Here is a 24,642-nt window from a genome sequence, read left to right on the forward strand (position 1 = left end):
TCTGTAAAGTAATGTGAGTAATTAATTATATCAATATATTTCCAAGCATCAGACTACAAATTATTCTGACTTTTGGCAGTAAGTTGAAAATGAACTAGTTGAAAATACACATGGAAATATACTACTAATTCTCAGCACAGTTTAGATTACAGTATATGACATTTTACGACAAGTGTGCTGATAGAATCACAGAAGCAGTAAATTAGCATTAATGTAATTGAATTTATGAATACAAAAATTGTGACGTCAGGAGTTCAAAAGGGGAGGGTACATAATATAGTGATTTTATAAGCCTAGGTTTCATTTAATGCTTAAAAGGGATTTGGTAGATTTTATAAAACAGGTGAACATAATGAACATAAATCTCTTTAGTATGTGTTTCATTGTTTATCATAACTTCTTTTGTGTTAATAAAAAAAGTTATGATAAACATTAAAATATTATCAAAAATTTTTATCACAATAAACTGACTCTTTTCATAGAAAATTCCAAAATAAGACCAAAAATTTTCCCAAATATTGTGTATTCATTTAATTTGTGTTAACAGGTAAACTTTTGTCTGTTGGGTGATTCCTTTGTAACAGTGTGGTGGATTAGCTACTTGTAAGTCATTTAGAAAGGTCTGTTCTTGAATCCCATCCATCAGAGACAGCAAATTCCTAAAGGGCCCTGAATCATTCCATTTCTCAGCACACATACAATGTAGAAATTTGCTTGTGAATAAACTTGTACAGACATTGAATACATATGAAACATGTGAACTAGTGCACATATTTTATATGTGCACTCACTAGTTCACATGTTTATGATTCAACACACCAAAAAAAAAAAAAAAAATTCTACATGTTTCATGTTTAGTCACATGTTTATGACTCAACACACCAAAAAAAACCACAACTCTACATTTGAAATTAGAATTCTCTTAAAGTAAAGCATTTTATCTATCAATATGGGGCCTTCCCAGGTGCTCACCCATACAGCTGCACCTATTCTACATCTCACACTGGCTATGAATGAAATTAGTAGTGTAGTAGTAGTAGTAGTAGTGGCATGTGATGCAAGAAAGCAAATGTATGAGCTTATGCAGCATCAGCCAACAAAAAAAAAAAAAAAAAATCACACCATTCTCTCCAAATGCCTGTCCAGTTCCTCCTTAAATTTATTCAACCTATCAACTTCCACAACGACAGATGGAAGTTTGTTCCAGCAATTAACCACCCGCTGGCTAAAGGCAAATTTCCGCACATTTATTCTACATCTGTCTTTTCTTAATTTGAATTTATGCCCCCTTAGGTTCGTAATCTGAACAAGTGGAAGGATCCCATCAGAATTCAGCATGCTCAACCCATTCAAGGCCTTATATACCTCAATCAGATCACCGCGCAGGTGCCTAGTCTCCAGCCACTGCAATTTGCAGAACTTAAGCCTCTCTTGGTAAGAGGATCCCTTCATTCCCCTCACCAATCTTGTTGCCCTTCTCTGTGCACGCTCAAGTAAATCTACATCCTTCCTAAAATGAGGCCTCCAGACCTGTACGCAGTACTCAAGGTGTGGCCTGACCATTGCCTTATACAGAGGGATAATCACCTCCTTTTCCCTGCTAGCAAAATTCCTATATATCATTGACAAAACCCCATGACCTGCCCTGGCAGCCTGTCTGCATTGCTCAGAAAACTTCATATCTGCCTGCAAAATTACTCCCAGGTCTTTTTCATTTTCTACCACCTTAAGTGTAGTACCACACAGTTGGTACGTTTCTCTGTGGTTACTTCTACCCATATGCAGTACTTTGCATTTGTCAAGGTTAAACTTCAGTTGCCACTTCTTAGCCCATCTGCCCAAATTATCTAGATCCTGTTGCAGTAGCACACTGCCATTACTGTCATTAACAACCCTGCCAACTTTTGTATCATCTGCAAACTTCGATATTAAGCCTGATATACCTTCATCAATATCATTGATAAATATACAAAACAACAGTGGACCTAACACCAAACCCTGTGGGACACCACTAATAACATTAGTCCAAGAAGAGCAGCACCCATTGATTACCACTCTCTGTCTTCTCGCACTTAACCATCCTTTTATCCATTTGACTTACTTTCTTCAGATCAGCAAAAATGGTCATTATAAGGGTAAAAATCTGATGTATCAATTAAAAACAAAGAAATATATTTAATATGTAAAAATATAAAAATCAGTTTGGAAAGGCTAAGAGCAGTAAACTTACTTCATGGTAGTTATAAACCTTTTGATCTCTTGCCACACAGATGGACAGAAGTTGGCTACAACTTCTGTCCATCTGTACTTCCATGTCTGTTATCCAGATTGTTCTATTGCTAGTACATCTAAGGATAAAGCTGATTTATTGGAACTTTATTTTTCCTCTAACTCTTGCATTGATGATCTTGATAAATATCCTCCTGCCATACAAAACACGTTCCATTCAATATCTCCCTTGATCTTCTGACAGCAGGACATCAAGACTGTTCAAGAGAGGATTCTTGAACAGAAGTGTTGAGGTCCTGATGGAATTTCTGCAATTTTTCATAAAACCTGTGTTCCAGAGAGAACTTCCATTTTATATTGCCATTTTTTCACTTTTATTCCACTGTTTTTTTTTTTTTTTTCTGCATGGAAATTTATTAATATCCAAACAATTTCTAAAAAGGATCACAAACTCTTCCTTCCCAGAATAATGGAAAAATCCATTAGCTATCAACATTTTTTTTTTTTTTATGAAAACCACAAGCACGAGGGGTATTATAACCTATAGTACTTAGTACCATGCTTGGGTTGGAGATTGAGAAGATAAAAGAAGATATTTGTTGACATTAGACTTGAACTTCTGTAGACTAATTTTCAGGAAATACTTATGAAGGAAGGTTGTTCCAGAAAATGGAAGTTGAATGAATAAATGAGGAAGATGAAAAGTTGGTTCTGTGAGTTTGAAGTTGGACAGTAAATGGATGTTGGCTAGTGGCGGCACGTGTTCGGACTGTTCTGAAAGAGAGAGCGGGAATTATAGAAGCCAATTCAGAAGAACAGTGCCCATGGAAGTATCAGTAGAAAAGGCATGCAGCAGCAACAGCACGTCTGTGAAACAGCTAGTGGAGAGACTCTGTTAGAGATGAGTCATTAATTAACATAACTGCCCTCTTCTGAATGGAATCTAGAAGCCTGAGAGAGGTTTTGGGGGCACCACCCCAGATTTGGGAACAATATTCTAGGGTAGGGCAGATTTGCGATTTGTACAGAATGAACAGCTGTTTGGAAGAAAATTAACGCCGAGAGTGAAAGAGAAAGACCAAGTTTTTTAGATGCAGAGGAAGCAATATTTGTAATGTGCTTGTACCAAGACAGATTAAAAGTCAGGATAATCCCCAAAAGAGATATATCATCTTGCCTAGAAATCAGAGCGTTACCAAAAATGAGCATAGGAGCAGAAGAATCCTTTTTGCGAGATATAAGACAAGACTGAGTTTTAGAACGATTGAAATCAACTAAGTTGTCTTTGCCCCACTAGAGAATTACCTGGAGATTAGCATTTAAGGAAATTGTAGTAGATATTCGAGAAGTTGAAGCTGATTGAGCAGGGCAAGGTTTCTCAAAATGGAAAGTGGAATGCAACGTGCTATCACCATCAAAACTGTGGATAGGATTTCCAGTCGATGGAAGAAGGTCATTAATATACAAGGGATAAAGAGTGGGGCAAATAACTGAATCTTGGGAGACACTAGCATAAAATTTTTACATTTGGTGTCAGTGTACATATAGCATCATATAAATTCATCTCACTTCTTAACGATGAAAATATATTATTTGATTGGATTGGCCCTACTTTTTCCATTGAAATGGATATATCTCTCGCTAACTCTGTTTTTAGATCTGTTTCTAATTCCTTGGGTTCTGAATTTTCCATTTGTTTGTTCATATTATTTTCTCTTTCAGACTCTTTACACTTCGGTGCACTTTTCTTTGAAAATTCGTTCCATTATCGATTTTGCAGATCGCATAATTTCATTTTTATTTGCCATAGCAAAAAAAAAAAAAATCATTATTAATCTCATTTAAACTATTTCGGGCTGAACTCCAGATTATGGGTACACCTTGTCATCACGTTGCGGCATGGCCAAATTCAGGATGGATTGAAGCAAAAGAAGTGGGTTTTTTAATAGACTTTCATTTTTGGCTAGGTAAAAAAAGTTAGTTTGCGCCAGTAATTCAGGACAGATTCAAGTAAAAGAAGCTACTTCCTCCAGTGGTGTACCCATAATCTGGAGTATAACTCTATTTGGATATCTTAAATATCTAATAAGGGACACTTAAAGACTTTATCTCTACATTTAAAAAGCTGCTGTTTAATTTCCTTTAAAAGCTTATAGAATTTTGATTTTTCCAAATTATGAAAGAGGAATCTAAAAATTCCTTCGCTTGTTAGTAGATTTGCGTTATGCATCAACTTAATGCTTCAACTGCGAGTCGCACTGGTTTTAAGCAGTTTAATATAATTCTGGCGATTTGTGGATATCCAGCCATCCAATAGATAAAAGAGCTTTAATTCATGTAAAGCAATTTTTATCAGTGTTAAAATCCTTAAAAATCTCTCACTTTCTAATGAAATGGTTATTTGCAACTATATTTAAATAAAAATTAAGCATTTTAAAATAAACTATGTAGCAATCTGTATATTGTAAAAATAAAAAAAATCTCAATTTCTTGGGAAATGTTTTTGCTTTTCCCAGAAATTGGGAATTTTAAAGTTAGGATTGGTATGAAAAGCATAGTAGCTTCTATGATTAATTCCATGAATGTTTCCCATTTAGAATTTGCTGATGGTAACATCATCAGTTGGTCCCACTGTATAGAATTAAAAACTGTCCGAGACTACTGTAGTCACCTTTACAAAAGTAAAAGCCCTTCCCTTTACCCTTGCTGGTTGTTACATCTTTGAGTAAATCCCAAATCAATATACTGTGATCACTGCCACCTAGTGGTTCTTTTATCTGCAGATTCTTGATGCATGAATAAGCACTGCTGATAATCAGATCAAGGCTATTCTCCCTCTTGTTGCCTGTCTAACATGCTGCTGTAGAAAACAGTAATCAAGTGAATCCACACAAGTTTTGCTAGTCAGTGAGTGAGCTACCCACAAGTTCCAGTCAATATCTGGGGAGTTAAAATTCCCATTATAAGACATTTTGATTTACTGGACCACTCTATTTCTCTGTACAGCAGTTCATTGTGCTTATCAGAGTCATTAAGTCTATATCACACTCCTACTCTAATTTTTGCCTTTCCAGTGCTTATGTCACACCATACTCGCTCAACATTGCACAGGCCACCCACAACTGGATGCACTGCCTTAGATTTTATGTGATTCTTAATTAAGAGCATAACTCCCTCCTCCTATCTTGTATGTCCTTCCTGTATACATTGTATCCCCCATATTCAAATTCTGCATCCCTTATATCTGAATGACACCAAATCTCTGAAATCACAACCTCTGCATTTGATGTCTTGACCAGCATTTCATCAAATTTATTCACTATATTCCTTGCATTGGTGTACACAGAAGTATACATGCACCTGTTCTTACTCTTAGTTTCCCTAACATTAATGATAGTGATAAGATTTTAGACATTTCTTACAAATTTTCTCAAATTGGCTGGAAGCACTATATTTGAAAACTGGATGGGCTACCATCAACCATGATGTCATGAGTCTTGTGTTCATCTTACGTTTCAATTGATGGTTCTGCTGAAAAATCCACATTGATTTTGTTTACATAGTTCTATCACTCCAATCTTTGATTACATTTTTCCTTTGTCATTTAACAATTTCTACTCTTTTTGTTTCTTTCTCCTTCCATTTCTCAGTTTCCTTTCTCATTTTAGTTGATTTTTTTTTTCTTCCTTTTGTTTTGTGAGAAACTAACATGTGTGTCTTCTGACACACATGTTAGTTTCTCACATGATTTCTATTTCTTTATAACCTATTATCACTAATGTGTTTTTAGGCAGGCAATGGGCACAGCCTGTGCCCAAAAGGCCAGGGCTGTATTCTGGTGTTTGTAGGCCCTAGGCACTTTTATTCCGAAATGTGCTAAAACGGGGGGGGGGGAATGTTTCTTTGATTGCAAATCACGTCGGTTAACTAGAGTGGGCCATTTACTGGCCCACTCTAGTTAACTGTGATATTACAGTTTCTTATTATACTCATCAGAGTCATTAGGCCTATAGTACACTCCTACTCTAAATTTTGATCTCCCAATGCTAATGTCACACCAAACTGACTCGACACTGCACTGTCCAGCGATGTCAACTGGCTTCACTTCCTTTTGTTTCTTTTGTTTCTTCCCTTTCAAGTTTTGTGGTATTTTCTTACCACTTCTTCAGTGACAGCTGTCTCTGCAATATCAGCTTCACAAAAGGCCACTTTGGTTACAAGAATGTTTCAACTGAATTCTTGAGACCAAAGTGATCTTTTGTGATGGTGATGTTGCAGAAACAGCTGCAATTGAAGAAGGCAAGAAAATACCACAAAATTTTTGATTCCATTATATTCTTATTTCCAGTTTAGAAATAAACATAATAATCCAACATAGGTTTTGAGTACTTTATTATCTTCAAACAACACAGTTTACCTACACATTATGCTGCTCTGGGAACACCTTAAAATACCATTGTTTTGTACATTTTCAATTGTTACTCTCTGGACTACTTCTATAAAAATTATAAATATTTTTAATATTTATATTTTTTTTATATTTAAAATGCAAAGGAGTCTATAATGTGTTTTTTTTAAATGCTATTTGTACTGCATTAAAAAAAATTTAAACAATTTTAAAAAGTCCAATAAAGAATTAGGCTTTACTCAGAAAGCATTTCTGATGGCACCATCAGAAGCAAAAAAAAAAAAACTTGATTGGGTTAATAAGATATACCAAACAAGGACAAGGATAGCAATGAGCAATAGACCCGACCACAGATAATGTGATAATTTTGTATAACCGCCATTGAGATGATTACAATAATATAAAGTACTACTAAAAAGCCCATGACAGTTGAAAAAATTCATATTAATTAAATATAATGCTTCTTTAACTTAACACCAGCTATACTGTATTTACTAAATTTTAGTCATTTTATAAAATCAGAGCAAAATAAAGTAGTTGAATTATAAAATACATATACAATAAAATAGATAAAAGGAATAAACAGTAAAATAAATGATAAAAATACACAGCCTTTTGCAGGGCTGGATTCCCCATTAAGGCACCATAGGTACAGTGCCTAGGGCCTATGAAGGAAGTGGTGAAAAAAATAAAGCAACAGTTTGCTCTTTTCACTGTGACTAACGAAAAACAAACTGAGAAAACATGCACAATCGACTCTAGGAGCTTCAATTCAATAAACAAACGCTATCCAGCAATTGTTCTCAAAACTAGAAGAATCAAAGTGATGGTCGCTCCATCAATTGATGTGGTTTATTATTTATATAGTTGAAATTTGAGCAAGCTAAATGCTGATGGGATTCTTCCTCTTACACAGACTAAGAACCTGAGTGGGGACAGTTTCAAATTGAGGAAAGATAGTTGTAGAATAGATGTGCGGAAATTTGCCTTTAGCCAGCGGGTAGTTGATTGGTGGAACAGGCTTCCATCTTTTGCTGTGGAAGCTAATAGTCTAAAAAAATTTAAGGCTGAGCTGGACAGGCATTTGGAATGAATGGAGGGGTGAAATGGGAGGGATTTTTTTTTTGGCTGAAACATGAATGTTCAAGTTTGCAGATGATACAAATATTGGCAGGGTTTTTAATGACAGTAATGACAGTATACATTTATTTGGAATGAATGGACAAATGGGCTGAGAAGGGCAACTGAAGTTTAATATTGACAAATGCAAAGTACTGCATATTTTTAGCAGTAACTCCCGAGAAACGTACCATTTGCATGGTATTACCCTCAGGTTAGTGGATAATGAAAAAGACCCTATGAGCTGCAAGAGCAGCTCATAGGGTCTTGTCAATAATATACAAGAATTTTGCAAGCAGGGTTAAGCAAGTGATTATCCCTTTGTGTAAGGCAATGGTCAGATCACACCTTGAGTACTGTGTACAGATCTGGAGGCTTCATTTTAGGGAGGATGTAGAGTTGCTAAAACAAGTACCGAGAAGAGCAACAAGACTGGCGAGGGGAACGAAGGGGTCCTCTTACAAAGAAAGGCTTAAGTTCTGTAGATAGCAGCATCTGGAGACTAAGGCACCTGCGAGGTGATCTGATTGAGGTGTATAAGGCCTTGAATGGTTTGAACAAACTCAATGCTGATGTAATTCATCCTCTTGCTCAGATTACAAACCTGAGGGGAATAAACTCAAATTGAAGAAGGACAGTTATAGAATAGATGTGCAGAAATTTGCCTTTATCAAGCAGGTAGTTGATTGCTGGAACAAACTTCCATCTGTTGTTGTGGAAGTTGATAGTTTTAAATAAATTCAAAGCAGAACTGGACAAATATTTTGAGTGAATGGAATGGTGAAATGAGAAGGGGGTTTTTTTTTTTTTTTTTGACTGATGATGTATAAGCTTGCTTTTTTTCTTCATATGCCTCTGCCAATGCTAATTATTCTTGTTTTTATTTTTTTTTTATAGATTAAAACTTGTTGGGCCATTTTTGTTCTTATATGTTTTAGTGTTTTACTTTACTTTATTATACTTTACTACTTTTCTTTATTATTTTTTAAAGTGTTTTACTTTATTATAGGTTGTATGATGAAAAGTGGGCAATTTCACAGAACAACTTGAAATCACTACTACTTCAAGAAACACCTGCTGAGGAAATAGTAGTGCCTGAAAGAGTAAATATGTTCTCCATAATTTTAATTTCTCAGTTTATTTGTTTTATTCATTACTCCTCTTGCTACACTTTACTATATGGTAACTATACGATTATTATAATAACATGTAAAAATCAAGGAAAACATTTCATCTACACATTAAGTAAATTTTATTTTATTGATAACTGCAATATAGTCATCTCTGCCCAGTATTCTCAACTAATAGGATGTGGCTGTGTGTCCTCATTAGAACTTTGTTTGGACCAGTTGTTTGGGGAGGGGATTAAATTAAGAGATATAAACAAATATCCAGATTAAGCAATTTAAATCTAAGATCATTGTAATCACCTTTTCGTAAACAAAATCCCTTCCATTTACCCATGGCAGTAGTTATTTCTTGGAATAAATCCCACACAATATGCCATGATTACTGCTACCTGTACGTGAAGATTCCTAACCCTCTGCTCTGACAAATTATCTGATAGATGCCACTTTTGTTAAAATTTTTCAGGTTTTAAAACTAAAAATGGAAACATTTTTTTTTTTTTTTTTTTTTTCGTTTTAAATTCTGCATCCCAATATCAAAATATCAGAATGGCTCCATGTTTATACTATTCCTATAATGTGAGCATTATTTAAATTTAGAAATGAAGTGAAATCCTCCCTTGTACCTGCCTCTCCCCCTCCCCAGTATTCTGTAAATAATTATACAGTATTTTATTTCTTCATTTTTATATACTGTGGCTTACAAGGAATTAATTTGATTTGTTGTTTGGTGTTTAACAGACACTTGGCAAGCAGAAGCATATCTTTCTTATACTCAAGTATTATACTTACATGGTATCTGTGAGACACCAATGAGTGGTGTCTAATCTTACCATAGTACTTTGGTTTTGCTGGGTCTGCAGAAACTAATGAAAAAAGATGACAAAAATACCTACATCCACATTGCATCTGCCAGAAGCTGCACGAGAATTTTTATTCAATATTTTGCGAGTTTAACAAATCATAATTGTGCTAAAAATAATTTTTTTATAATTAAAAAAAAAGTTGTTTCACAGATACCATGAAAACAATTTTTGAGGGACAAGCAAAACAGGAGTAATACACAAATCATTTTTGAAAATCAGATCAAGAATATTGCTTTTTTTTTTTTTTTTTGGAGCCTCTCTGACAAGTTAGTGTAGGCAGCCATCATATAGCAAATTCGGAAATGTTCAACTGCTGATTGAGCTGCCAACCCATAAGTTCAAGTCTTTGTCTAGATAGTTCAATGACAAGATATTCTGATTTGCTGGCCAACTCTATTTGTCTATATGATTGTTCATTATACTCTTCACAGTCACAGTCATAGCCTCAACAGTCACCTACTGTCATCTTTGTTTTTCCAGTGTTTATGTTACACCAAATTGGCTCAACAATACACTGGCCTGTGTCTACTGGTTGTACTGTTAGAATCTGTGTGCATCTTAACCAAAAATATAATTCTTCCTCGCTCTCCACCCCTCCTGTCATGTCTATCCATTTTGTACATATTACAATCACCATATTTAAATTCTGCAGCTCAATATCAAAATATCAGAATGGCTCCATGTTTATACTATTCCTATAATGTGAGCATTTAATGACTTAACCAATTCCCCAAATTCATTAAATTTATTTATTGTACTCTTAGCATCAGCGTATAACCAAATAAATGAGTGGCTGTGTTTTTGGCCTAATATAGCATATGTTATTATTTCCAGTCCCATATGGGCCCAGCGCCTCTGTAGCCAGGTGGGCAGGAGCAGCAGTGCGTAGCACATGCTTCTTGATTAGACCAGGGTTCGAGCTCGTAACCACCAAATATGGAGGATGCAGAAAGGTCAGGGAATGACCACCGCATATCCCTGGAGCAATATGGCCTTAGTTGCTAATGCTCCTAAAAACCAAATAACAGCAACCCATATGGGACCACCATCACTACCATGACCTTAAATCTTCACCTCTCTGCTTCCCAGGCTATTCCATGTCTCATTAGAAGTAATGTAAGAACCAATTCACATCCACTTATGGCTGTCATTAAATCATTAGACTCTGTAACTACCTGTTAACAAATACAGGTCATGCTGAAAATAAAAAAAATTTTACACCATAAGCCTTGAACAACCTTTCCAAGCTGATTTGATTAATAAGGTCTCCTCCTATTGTCCTTGGCAAAATTAGACACTTTAAAATTCAGCCTAAAAAAATATACTATGTGAAGAATATTATTAATTTATGCAGGATTGTAAATGGATAAGAAAAATGCAACACTACATAGACAAATGACTGCTGAATTGCTAATCTTTCTCACATGTGCTCCCATGCTTCTCTGTGCAGTATTTTAGTATTAGTACATATTAGTAATGGCATATGATATAAGGAAGCAAGATTATACAGTATCAACCAAAAAAAAAATAAATAAATAAACTGCCCTCATCATTTCTCCATCCCCCTGTAATAATTTTTTTTTTTTTTTTTTTTTTATGTAAACCCCAAACACGAGAGGTGTTAGAACCTATAGTATTTAGTACCGTGCTTGGGTTGGGGGTTAAGAAGACGAAAGAAGATATTTGTTGACATTGGACTTGAACTTCTGTAGACTGTAATTTTTAGGAAATACGTATGAAGGAAGATTGTTCCAGAAAACGGCAGTTGAATGAATAAACGAGGAAGATGAAAAGTTGGTTCTGTGAGTTTGAAGTTGGACAGTAAATGGATGTTGGCTGGCGGCGGCACATGTTCGGACTGTTTTGAAAGAGAGAGCAGGAATTATAGAAGCTAATTCAGAAGAACAGTGCCCATGGAAGTATCTGTAGAAGAGACATGCAGCAGAAACAGTACGTCTATGAGACAGCGAGTGCAGAGACTCTGTTAGAGATGAGTTATTAATTAACCTAACTGCTCTCTTCTGAATGAAATCAAGAAGCCAGAGAGGTTTTGGGGGCACCACCCCAGATGTGGGAACGATATTCCATGGCAGGGCGGATTTGCGATTTATACAGAGTGAGCAGCTGTTTGGAAGAAAAGTAACGCCAAGAGCGAAAGAGAAAACCAAGTTTTTTAGATGCAGAAGAAGCAATATTTGTAATGTGCTTGTGCAAAGAGAGATTAGAAGTCAGGGTAAGCCCCAAAAGAGATATATCATTTTGCCTAGAAATCAGAGTGTCACTAAAGATAAGCATAGGAGCAGAAGAATCCTTTTTGGAGATATAAGACAAGACTGAGTTTTAGAGGGGTTGAAATCAACTAAGTTGTCTTTGCCCCACTGGAGAATTACGTGAAGATCGGCATTTAAGGAATTGGTAGCAGATTTTCGAGAAGTTGAAGCTGATTGAGCAGGACAAGGTTTCTCAAAATGGAAAGTGGAATGCAATGTGCTATCATCAGCAAAGCTATGGATAGGATTTCCAGTCAATGGTAGAAGGTCATTAATATACAAGAGGAAAAGAGTGGAGGAAAGAACTGAACCTTGGAGGACACTGGCATTACTGGAGAAGATAGAAGACAGAGAGCCATCTACCATCACCCTCAGTGAGCGATCAGAGAGAAAACTGGATAACCAGTTACTAAAAACAGGTGGCAAACCATAAGATGGAAGCTTGTTTAGAAGACCTTTATGCCAAACACGATCGAAAGCCTTTGAGATGTCAAGAGCAACTACTTGTGTTTCATTAGCATTAGCATTAGCATTAGTAGAGGCATACGATGCAAGAAAGCAAGCTTATTCAGCATCAGCCCAAAAAAAAAAAAAAAAAAAAAAACCCTCTCCCATTTCACCCCTCCGTTCGTTCGAAATACCTGTCCAGTTGAGCTTTAAATTTGTTTAGGCTATCAACTTCAACAACAAGTGATGGAAGTCGGTTCCACCAACCAACCACCCGCTGGCCAAAGGCAAATTTCCGCACATCTATCCGACATCCGTCCTTCCTCAATTTGAATTTATGCCCTCTGAGGTGATTATTCTGAGAAAGATGAAGAATCCCATTGGCATTGAGCATGCTCAAACCATTCAAGGCCTTATACACCTCTATCAGATCACCTCGCCGGTGCCTAGTCTCCAGACTCTGTAATTTGCAAAACTTAAGCCTTTCTTCGTAAGAGCAACCCTTTGTTCCATTTACTAATCTTGTTGCCCTTCTCTGTACCCGTTCCAGCAGCTCTACATCCTACTTGAAATGAGGCCTCCAGACCTGTATACAGTACTCAAGATGTGGCCTAACCATTGCCTTATACAAGGGAATAATCACCTCCTTATCCCTGCTAGAAAAATTCCTGTATATCATTGACAAGACACCATGAGCTACTCTTGCAGCTCGTCTGCACTGCTCAGAGAACTTCATATCTCCCTGCACAATTACCCCCAGGTCCTTTTCATTCTCCACCACTGTCAGTGTGGTACCGCAGAGTTGATACGTTGCTCTGGGGTTACTGTTTCCCATATGCAGTACTTTACATTTGTCAATGTTAAACTTCATTTGCCACCTCTCAGCCCATCTGTTCAACCTTTCCAGATCCTGTTGCAGCAGCATAGCGTCAGTAGTGTCCTTGACGACCCTGCCAACCTTTGTATCATCTGCAAACTTGGACATTAAACTTGATATCCCATCATCAATATCATTCATAAAAACCGAAAACAACAACGGACCCAACACTGAACCTTGAGGCACTCCACTAATAACATTAGTCCACGTTAAGCAGTGTCCATTGATTACCACTCTCTGTCTTCTGCCACTCAACCATCCCCTTATCCATAGCAGCAATTTGCCTCCAATGCCACACTGCTCCAATTTGTGCAGCAGTCTTCCATGTGCAACAGTATCAAAAGCCTTTCTAAGATCCAAATATATAATATCAAAGTTATTCCCTGCATCCAGTTCTTTTGTGACTACATCATAGTATCCAATCAAATTGGTCAGGCAAGACCTGCCCTTAACAAAACCATGCTGCGTCTGAGCTATAACTGAATTCTTGTCTAGATGATCCTGCAGTGCTTCTTTAACCAGTGCCTCCATTAATTTACCTGGAACAGAAGTTAAACTAACAGGTCTATAATTACTTGTGTCAGCCTTTGATCCTCCTTTGTGAATTGGGGTTACATTTGCACATCTCCAGTCTATGGGTACCTCCCCTGAGTCCAAAGAAGCTCTCATAATTATGGCTAGGGGTTTGCATACTTCCTTTGCTGCCTCCTTTAATATAACTGGATAGATCCCATCCACCCCAGGTGCCTTTTTTATGTTTATCCTCAACAATCTCTCCTCCACTTTCCTCTCAGTTATTACAAAATCATCCAGCTCACTGCCAATGTTTACTTTACCTACATCATTCTCCTTCCTGAATAACTCCTCATGCGTGAATGTAGATGCAAAATACTCGTTTAGATTGTTAGCCACCTGAGCAGGAACCTCAACTGTTGAACCATCAATATCCAGTGGACCAATCTGATTCATCCCTTTCCTTCTCGAGTTCAAGTATGTAAAGAACTCTTTTCTGTTTTTCTTTGCATCCTTTGCCAAGGATTTTTCGTAGTCTGCCTTTGCCTGCCTAATCTCCTTTGTGACTTGGTTACAGACCAACTTATATCTATCATAGGCTTCCATGTCACCCATTAATTTATATGTATCCCATGCATTTGTCTTCTCTGCCACCGAACCTTTCCATTGAATTAGTCCATAAATGGGTAACATAAGCCAGAATATCACCAGGGGGATCGACACTGACGGAATCCATATTGGCGATCGTTGATCAGAAGGAAGGTTTCTAGATAGTTTAAAATTTGGCGGTTAATTGATTTCTCCATTACTTTAGAAAGAGTAGAAGTAATTTCAATGGGACAATAATTGGATGGGAGGGATTTGTCACCCTTTTCAGGAACTGGCTGGATATGAGCAAATTTCCAAGCAGAAGGAAAAACACCTTTGGAATAAGAAAGTGAAAAAAGGCGGCAAAGAATAGGAGTAAGTTCAGGAGCACAGGTTTTGAGAACAAGTGGAGAAATAACATCGGGACCTGGAGCTTTCTTAGCATCAAGATTCGTCAAAATCCTTTTGATGAAAAACCACAGGAGGCATTGAATGGAGCATGTTGGGAATAGTGGGAGGTGTTTTACCAAGATCGTTAATGCATGAGTTGAAAGAAAAATGGGATGCTAGCAGGTCAGCTTTATCCTTGGCTGAAGTGACAACAGAACCGTCTGGTTTGGACAGAGGTGGGAGCAGAGATGGGCAAAAGTTGCGGCCAATAGCTTTGGCAAGAGACCAGAATGCTCGGCTACCATTAGGGCAAGAAGCAAGTTTTCTACTCTTAGCCTGTTCAAACTCTAGCTTAGACTGGTTAATAACTGCTTTACAATTGTTGTGAGCTTTGGTGTAGGCAGAAAATGAAACTGAAGAATTAGAAACAAGCCAATTACGATATGCAACATTCTTCTCTTGAACAGCTTTAGCACATTTATTGGAAAACCAAGGTTTAGATAAAGGACGAAATTTTAAAGTGGAGTGTGGGATAAAGGATTCCATTCCTGCAAGTATAATTTCACTGACACGATATGAGCAAACGTTGACATCAGAAGTTTTGAAACAGTAATCCAACCAAGGAAAAGAAGAAAAGAAATCTCTCACAAGTCATTCCATTTTGCATTCTTGTAATGCCAAACAACACAAGGTTGGGAATAGCCATGAGATAAAGGTTCCATTGGAGAAGAGACAATCACAAAGTTGTGATCTGAAGTGCCTAAAGGACCTCTCATTTCGACAGTGTACTTAGAAGGGTTGCTTGTGAGAAAAAGATCAAGCGTATTGGCTGTATGATTAGGATTGTCCGGTATTCTTGTAGGTAAATGAACAATCTGTGCAAGATCATTAGTAATTGCAAAAGCCTTAGCATCTCGACCAGCTGGGTCGGTATGACTAGAAAACAGAAGTTAGCTGGAGTTGTGGACATTAAAATCACCAAGGAAAATTACCTGAGCGTTAGGAAAGTTAGACTGGAGAAAGTCAAGTTGCAAAGAGAGGAAGTCAAAGAGCTCCAAGTGATTAGTGGAGTTGGGAGAACGGTAGAGACAACAGATGAATTTGACACAATGAGGTAGAGAGATTTTAAGCCAGAGAAGATCAAAGAGAGGAGATGTTGTTGTTTGGTTTTTAGGAACATTAGCAACTAAGGCCATATTGCTCCGGGGATATGCGGTGGTCATTCCCTGACCTTTCTGCTTCCTCCGTATTTGGTGGTCACAGGCTCGAATCCCGGTCTAATCAAGAAGCGTGTGCTAAGCACTGCTGCTCCTGCCCACCTGGCTACTGAGGCGCCAAGAGAGGAGATTCCAAATTGCCAAGTGTCTGACAGGGAATGTCAGAACGGACATCTGCACAAGTACCACCTTTGAGGCGAAAAGAATCATAGAGTGAATAATTTGGGCATATGAGATGAGCAGTAGTTGAATCAACCGATAACTGAGATTCTGTCAGAAAAAGTACATGGGGTTTGGCAGACTGCAAGTGGAAATGGACATTGTTGAGATTAGAATTGAGACCACGTATATTTTTGAAATGAATTAGGAAGTGCTTAGGAGGTTTAGATCTTTTCGCAGATAAGCTTGCTCTATTAGTTTGACAATTCATGGTGTATTCAATAGTAAGAAAAAGTGGGTGGGACATGCTGTATGAAGTAATGAAATTTTTGTATATGGCGTACACATGGTAAGAATTAGCATAAATAATTAGCGTAATCCTTAATTCTGCTTAAACTATCCACTTCAACAACACTAGATGAAAGCTTGTTCCATCAATCACTTACTCTCCAGATGAAAGAAAAATTTTGCATATTTATCCTACAACATTATTGAAAGAAAGAGATATTGTTGAAGCTAAACATAAAAAAAAGTGCCTGTGATGGTGGGCTCTATCCAATTATATTATGGGAGGAAACAAAAGGAGGCAAGCAAACCCTTAGCTGGAATTGGACCAGTGTATGTCTGCCAGGGATAAAAGTTGATGATGTTGAAGAGTAGATATTTCACATTTTAAGGGCACAAAGAGTGATATTATTGTACACATTGGCATTAATGACATTAAGAATAGGAGATCTGCATTTACTTAACAAGTACAGGTCAAGGTTTAAAAAAAATCGCTTGTGTACCCTGTATGCATGAAAGATGTTTTATGTGTAAACATCTTTGGAAACCTACTAAATTTCGAACAGCTAAAACCGAAATCACGAATGCTGTAATTTATGCCCATACTTGCTACTTACTCTACCGAATCAATGTTAATGATAAATAGGATTCAACGTTTGGAAGAGGTTAGGCCAATTGCAACAATACAAGTATTTGTATTGTTACAATCATACTATCATGTTGGATCACGTTACTGAGTCATGCTTTGTCGCAAATTACACATGCAGCACTAATGAGATCTGCAAGAAACTACAGTATCCACACATAATATGCTATTGAAACTATGACTTGGCTCAGGATCTCAACAAGTACATAATGGTAACGCTGCACATTCCATTTCGCAATGAGGAAACAGAGATACTGTCACAGATGAAATATGTGAAGTTCTACGATTACAATGAAGAGCTCATACCAGATTGTAAATTGTATGAGTCGGACTTGGACATTCCCAGAGTGATTGAAATATGTAAGACAATGTATCAAGACGACGCCGGTGACCCTGATGAAGCAGGCGGTAATGACCTGCATAGCCTTTGTAACGTGACTGAGAGAAGAAGACCCTTTTGAAACTTTTACAATCATCCAACAGCGAGATGAAAGAGGATCTGAAGCTCACCACGCTCAGCCGACTCAGCCCAATTGCAAAGAAACATGAAAACCTGATGACCAATGAGGACTTCTGAAACTTAATGAGAATGGCCAATGGCAAGCAAAACATTCTACTCATACATGTAATTTGGAGTCTGTTATCTCCCAATCGTGAACTCATTCAAATATTGTTGACCGGCCAGCTGGTTGAAATATACAACCACTTCAGTAATACAGATGGGTATTGTACTACCTACATTACATGCAGTTCAAATGGTAAGGCTGAAGCACATGTAATGTAATGATCCTTTGCTTTAAATGCTTTACTTGACCTTAAATTTTGCAAGATATCCATTTCTCTGATTACCAAAAGGTTTCTGCCATGGGTGGCAATGGTTAGCCCAAAAGCCACCTAAGTGGTATGCCCCAAATCATAAATGGTTTTCCACAACCAGCTGGTTATGCCAGCTCTGAGCACATCCAAAATCACCTCCCATGATCCTTTGCATGATCTCATCTCCCGACACCATGGGCAAGAGCAGCAGTGTGTAGCACACACTTCTTAATTAGACAAGGGTTCAAGCCCATGACCACCAAATATGGAGGATGCGGAAAGGTCAGGGAATGACCACTGCATATCCCCGGAGCAATATGGCCTTAGTTGCTAATGCTCCTAAAAACCAAATAACAACAAATAATCAAATAACTACACCGATGTGCAAAATTTAAGGATCAGTCAGGTTTTCACCTGTAGCTTCTCATAGGAGTGGCCTGGATATGGGAAAAGCATACCAAAGGAACCCTGTGAGGTACAGAAATGATGAAGGAAACTACACCGACGCAACAACAGAAACAAAATGGTACAGAGGAACTTTATTCAAAAATGGCAACATAGCATTGGCTGCCATGGTACAGATGCATCACTCCCAAAGATGGAACAAAGGGAAGAGGTGGTCCTCAGTAGTAGATACGGCCACCCCTAATGTCAATGCAGGCTTTGCACTGCCTGTCCATACTTAGAACAATGTTGTTGAGAAGTTCTTGCAGTAACATCGTCCAGTTCTCTGTCAGCACCATCTTCAGCTGGTGAACATTTTCTTGTGGGTGTGGACGTGCGGCTAGACGTCTCCCCAGAGCATCTCATATGTGTTCAATGGGATTTAGTTCTGGGGAATCGGGCAGGCCAATCCATACAGAGTCCTCACTTTCCAAAAGCATATTAATAGCTGCAGTGCGATGGGGTGTGGCATTATCATCCATAAACATGAACTCGGGGCCAATGGCACCTTGGAACAGACACACTGGGGAAGGATTACCTCAGTACAGTAGCGTGCACCGGTTACAGTATTGCCTTCCAGTATCTGGAGTTAGCATTAGCATTAGCATTAGTAGAGGCATATGATGCAAGAAAGCAAGCTTATTCAGCATCAGCCAAAAAAAAAAAAAAAAAACCCTCTCCCATTTCACCCCTCCGTTCGTTCGAAATACCTTATCAGTTGAGCTTTAAATTTGTTTAGGCTATCAACTTCAACAACAAGTGATGGAAGTCGGTTCCACCAACCAACCACCCGCTGGCCAAAGGCAAATTTTCGCACATCTATCCGACATCCGTCCTTCCTCAATTTGAATTTATGCCCTCTGAGGTGATTATTCTGAGAAAGATGAAGAATCCCATTGGCATTGAGCATACTCAAACCATTCAAAGCCTTATACACCTCTATCAGATCACCTCGCCTGTGCCTAGTCTCCAGACTCTGTAATTTGCAAAACTTAAGCCTTTCTTCGTAAGAGCAACCCTTTGTTCCATTTACTAATCTTGTTGCCCTTCTCTGTACCCGTTCCAGCAGCTCTACATCCTTCTTGAAATGAGGCCTCCAGACCTGTATACAGTACTCAAGATGTGGCCTAACCATTGCCTTATACAAGGGAATAATCACCTCCTTATCCCTGCTAGAAAAATTCCTGTATATCATTGACAAGACACCATGAGCTACTCTTGCAGCTCGTCTGCACTGCTCAGAGAACTTCATATCTGCCTGCACAATTACCCCCAGGTCCTTTTCATTCTCCACCACTGTCAGTGTAGTACCGCAGAGTTGATACATTGCTCTGGGGTTACTGTTACCCATATGTAGTACTTTACATTTGTCAATGTTAAACTTCATTTGCCACCTCTCAGCCCATCTGTTCAACCTTTCCAGATCCTGTTGCAGCAGCATAGCGTCAGTATTGTCCTTAACGACCCTGCCAACCTTTGTATCATCTGCAAACTTAGACATTAAACTTGATATCCCATCATCAATATCATTCATAAACACCGAAAACAACAATGGACCCAACACTGAACCTTGAGGAACTCCACTAATAACATTAGTCCACGTTGAGCAGTGTCCATTGATTACCACTCTCTGTCTTCTGCCACTCAACCATCCCCTTATCCATAGCAGCAATTTGCCTCCAATGCCACACTGCTCCAATTTGTGCAGCAGTCTTCCATTTGCAACAGTATCAAAAGCCTTTCTAAGATCCAAATATATAATATCAAAGTTATTCCCTGCATCCAGTTCTTTTGTGACTACATCATAGTATCCAATCAAATTGGTCAGGCAAGACCTGCCCTTAACAAAACCATGCTGCGTCTGAGCTATAACTGAATTCTTGTCTAGATGATCCTGCAGTGCTTCTTTAACCAGTGCCTCCATTAATTTACCTGGAACAGAAGTTAAACTAACAGGTCTATAATTACTTGTGTCAGCCTTTGATCCTCCTTTGTGAATTGGGGTTACATTTGCACATCTCCAGTCTATGGGTACCTCCCCTGAGTCCAAAGAAGCTCTCATAATTATGGCTAGGGGTTTGCATACTTCCTTTGCTGCCTCCTTTAATATAACTGGATAGATCCCATCCACCCCAGGTGCCTTTTTTATGTTTATCCTCAACAATCTCTCCTCCACTTTCCTCTCAGTTATTACAAAATCATCCAGCTCACTGCCAATGTTTACTTTACCTACATCATTCTCCTTCCTGAATAACTCCTCATGCGTGAATGTAGATGCAAAATACTCGTTTAGATTGTTAGCCACCTGAGCAGGATCCTCAACCGTTGAACCATCAATATCCAGTGGACCAATCTGATTCATCCCTTTCCTTCTCGAGTTCAAGTATGTAAAGAACTCCTTTCTGTTTTTCTTTGCATCCTTTGCCAAGGATTTTTCGTAGTCTGCCTTTGCCTGCCTAATCTCCTTTGTGACTTGGTTACAGACCAACTTATATCTATCATAGGCTTCCATGTCACCCATTGATTTGTATGTATCCCATGCATTTTTCTTCTCTGCCACATGTCTCATTAGTCCATCTGACAACCATTTAGGCCTAAACCTTGAACAATATTTCTTAGTTGGTATGTAAAGCCTGGTAGCCACCAAGATTAGTTCCTTGAATGCTTCCCATTTTGAGTTTGCTGTTGGTAACATCATCAGTTGGTCCCACTGTATAGAATTTAAATACTGTCTCAGACCATCATAGTCGCCTTTACGAAAACAAAAACCCTTCCCTTTACCTCTGATGGTAGTTACCTCCTTGAGTAAATCCCACTTCAACACACTGTGATCACTGCCACCTAGTGGTTCATTTATCTGCAGGTTCTTAATGCATGAAGAATCACTACTGATAATCAGATCAAGAGTATTGCTCCCTCTTGTTGCCTCACGAACATGCTGATGTAGAAAACAATCATCCAATAAATCCACAAAAGCCTTGCTAGTGTGCGAGTGACCAACCCACAAATTCCAGTCAATATCTGGGAAATTAAAATCCCCCATTATAAGACTCTCTGATTTACTGGCCCACTCTATTTCCCTGTACAATATATTATTATACTCATCAGAGTCATTAGGCCTATAGCACACTCCTACTCTCAATTTTGATTTCCCTATGCTTATGTCACACCAAACTGACTCGACACTGCCCTGTTGTGTACATCCATCCAAGATAACACCTCCCCAGACTAGAATACCTCAACTGCCATATCTATCCCTTTCAGTGATGTTTGCGGGGTGATACCATGTGCCAACCTCTCACCAGATTTGCTGACATCCAGAATCACTGCTGAGACTGAATCTACTCCCATCAGTAAAGAGTACTTTAAGTAAAGATTTTGTTTGTAACGTTTAGAAATAGTGTTGGTCCTTAAGTTTTGCACACCAGTGTATGATGCAGTAACAAAGGAACTGGATGAAAAAAATAATTTTGATATCATATACTTGGGTTTCAGAAAAAAATAATTTTGATATCATATACTTGGGTTTCAGGAAAGCATTTGATACTATCTATATATTGGAGCAGTTTGGAATTAAGGGCAAGTTACCACTATGGATAAAGGGATGGTTGAGTGGGAGAACGCAGAGAGTGGTTAATGGACACTGCTCTTCATGGACTAATGTTATTAGTGGAGTACCCCAAGGGTTCAATGCTAGGCCCATTGTAGTTTTCTATATTTATTAATGAAATTGATGAAGGTATATCTGGCTTAAAGTCTAAGTTTGCAAATGACACAAAGGTTGGCAGGGTAGTTAGTGATAGTAATCAAAGTATTGTTGGTGCCTCCATAGCCAGGTGGGAAGGAACAGCAGTGTGTAGCACACGCTTCTTGATTAGACCGGGGTTCGAGCCCGTCACCACCAAATACGGAGGATGCGGAAAAGTCAGGGAATGATCACCGCATATCCCAGAGCAATATGGCCTTAGTTGTTAATTCTCCTAAAAACCAAATAACAAACGAACAACAACATAGTATTGTACTGCAACAAGATTTAGAAAAATTAGGTAAATGGGCTGAAAAATGGCAGTTACAGTTCAACATTGATAAGTGTAAGGTAGTGCATATGGGTAGCAATGATCCCAGATTAACATACCAACTGTGTGGTACTACACTCAGGGTACTGGAATAAGGAAAAGGACTTGTGGGTAATTGTGCAGTCAAATATGAAGTTCTCTGAGCAGTGCAGGAAGGTTTTCAGGACAGCCCATCGATTTTGTCAATGATATACAGAAATTTTGCATGGGTAAAGAGGTGATTATCTCATTGTATAAGGCAATGGTTGTGCCACGTCTTGAGTATTGCATATAGGTCTGGAGGCCTATTTTAGGAAAGATGTAGATTTACTGGAATGGACGCAGAGAAGAATAACAACTTTGGTGAGGAAACAAAAGCATGGTCTTACTAAGAAAGCTTCAGTTTTGCAAATTGCATTGTTTGGAGACTAGGAACCTGCAAGCTAATTGATTGAGGTGTTTAAGGCATTGAATGGGTTGACCAGGCTCAATGCGAATGCCATTCTTTCTGTTGCTCAGACTGCACACATGAAGGGTTATAAATTCAAATTGAGAAAGGGTGGTTGCCAGATAGATGTGCTGAGGTTTGCCTTCAGTCATCTGGTGGTGTATTGTTGGAACAAGCTTCCATGTGTTGTGCAAGTCGGAAGTTCGAATAAATTCCAGGAAGTACTAGACAATTATTGGAGGGAATGGGTAGGTGATGTGGGTAGTTTTCTTTTTCTGGTCTTTTTTTGGGCTGATTATTTATTAGCTTGCTTTCTTGCATTGTATTCCACTACTAATAGTAATACTAATTTCTTGGAAAAATGCATATAAGGGGACTTGAGCAAGGATTGTGGATCACCTACATTTAGGTTTACTCAGTCCATTTGAAGCATTGAACACTTCGATCAGATCCTCTGTAAGTGTCATTTCCAAAACACTGCAGAACTGAAGTCTTTCTTTAAGAGTATTCCTCTTATGCCCCTGATTAATCTTGTTGCTCTTCTCTACACTCTGTTTTTTTTTTTATTTTTTTTATTTTGTTAGTTGTTGGCACATCGGCTTCTGTGGCCATATTGCACCTCCCAAGGTTTTTACATTTTCTACTCTGATCCAGGCCCGAGGCGGGATTCGAACCCGCAACCTTTGGGTTGCCAGGCAGGCACTTTACCCACCTGGCTAGCCCAGTTGGCTCTCTACACTCATTCCAAACAATCCACATTCTTCATAAAATGAATGTCCTAGATTTTTATGCAGTACTCAAGTTGCTGCCTAACCATTGGAGGGTATGTGCAGGTATACTTTTTTTATCTGCGTATACCCCCACTACAGCCCTGTATGGGACTAACTTGAACGGAAAGTGAAAACACAACAGCATCACTAAAAAAAAAAACTTAAATGAATTATGTACTCATTGTTTTAAAAATGAGCCAATTCTGAAAATTTAAATAATCCCATTCTGAAAAAATTGCTAATTAGTAGGAGGGTTGATCTCTACTAATTAGCATTCATGATAGGATTTGTGCTTGCACATTATTAACTAAAACCTTATGCCAGGCACAGATTTTTTTGTACAATGTCTGTATTTATATAATTATAACATAAAATAAGACATGCCAGTAGTATGACAAGCCAAGTAAGTGGTGAATGAGAAGAAAATCAATATGGAACTACAGCACAAACAAACAAACAAAAGGGGGAGAAATAAATCCAGATAAAGAGCATTACAGATGGAATGTGCTCCCTAAAATAATTTAAAAACCAAATACCGTATTTCTCCATGTATAAGATGCACCTTAATTTTGGGGCCCGAAATTTGAAAAAAAATTTATTACATAGTTATTGAACTCAAGTTTTATTCATCATAAAATTCATACAACTCATCACTGTCAAAACTCCCATCCATTAGCTTGTCCTCATCTGTGTCTGATGACAAATTACTGTCTTCATATATTGCCTCGTCCTCAGTTCCATCTATGGCATTTGAAATGCCACACTTCTTAAATGACTTGACAACGATCTCAATCTTGATATTATCCCAGGATCTTTTCACCCAGGTACAAACTTCTCCTATAGTTGGTTTCTTCACTCTTCCCGCTGGTGTCAAATTGTCCCCAGAAGACTTCATCCATTGGTTCCATTCGTCTCTCATGGCAGCTTTGAAGGGTTTGTTAATGCTGACATCAAGTGGTTGGAGCTGT

The 24,642-nt window shown here is 38.2% G+C and overlaps 1 protein-coding gene across 1 annotated transcript in view; it reads left to right on the forward strand.

Moving 5' to 3' along the window:
• LOC150086753 (dynein regulatory complex subunit 11-like) overlaps positions 1 to 24,642 on the forward strand; it is a 283,392-nt gene that overhangs the window by 20,632 nt on the left and 238,118 nt on the right. The window contains exon 2 of the mRNA XM_090372244.1: positions 8,766 to 8,859. Within this exon, the coding sequence (XP_090228370.1) occupies positions 8,766 to 8,859 (94 nt within the window). The remainder of the gene's footprint in view (positions 1 to 8,765; positions 8,860 to 24,642) is intronic.

This window comes from Mastigoproctus giganteus, chromosome 4 (genome assembly GCF_048544385.1).
Source record: "Mastigoproctus giganteus isolate SK-2022 chromosome 4, ASM4854438v1, whole genome shotgun sequence".
Lineage (NCBI taxonomy): Eukaryota > Metazoa > Arthropoda > Arachnida > Uropygi > Thelyphonidae > Mastigoproctus > Mastigoproctus giganteus.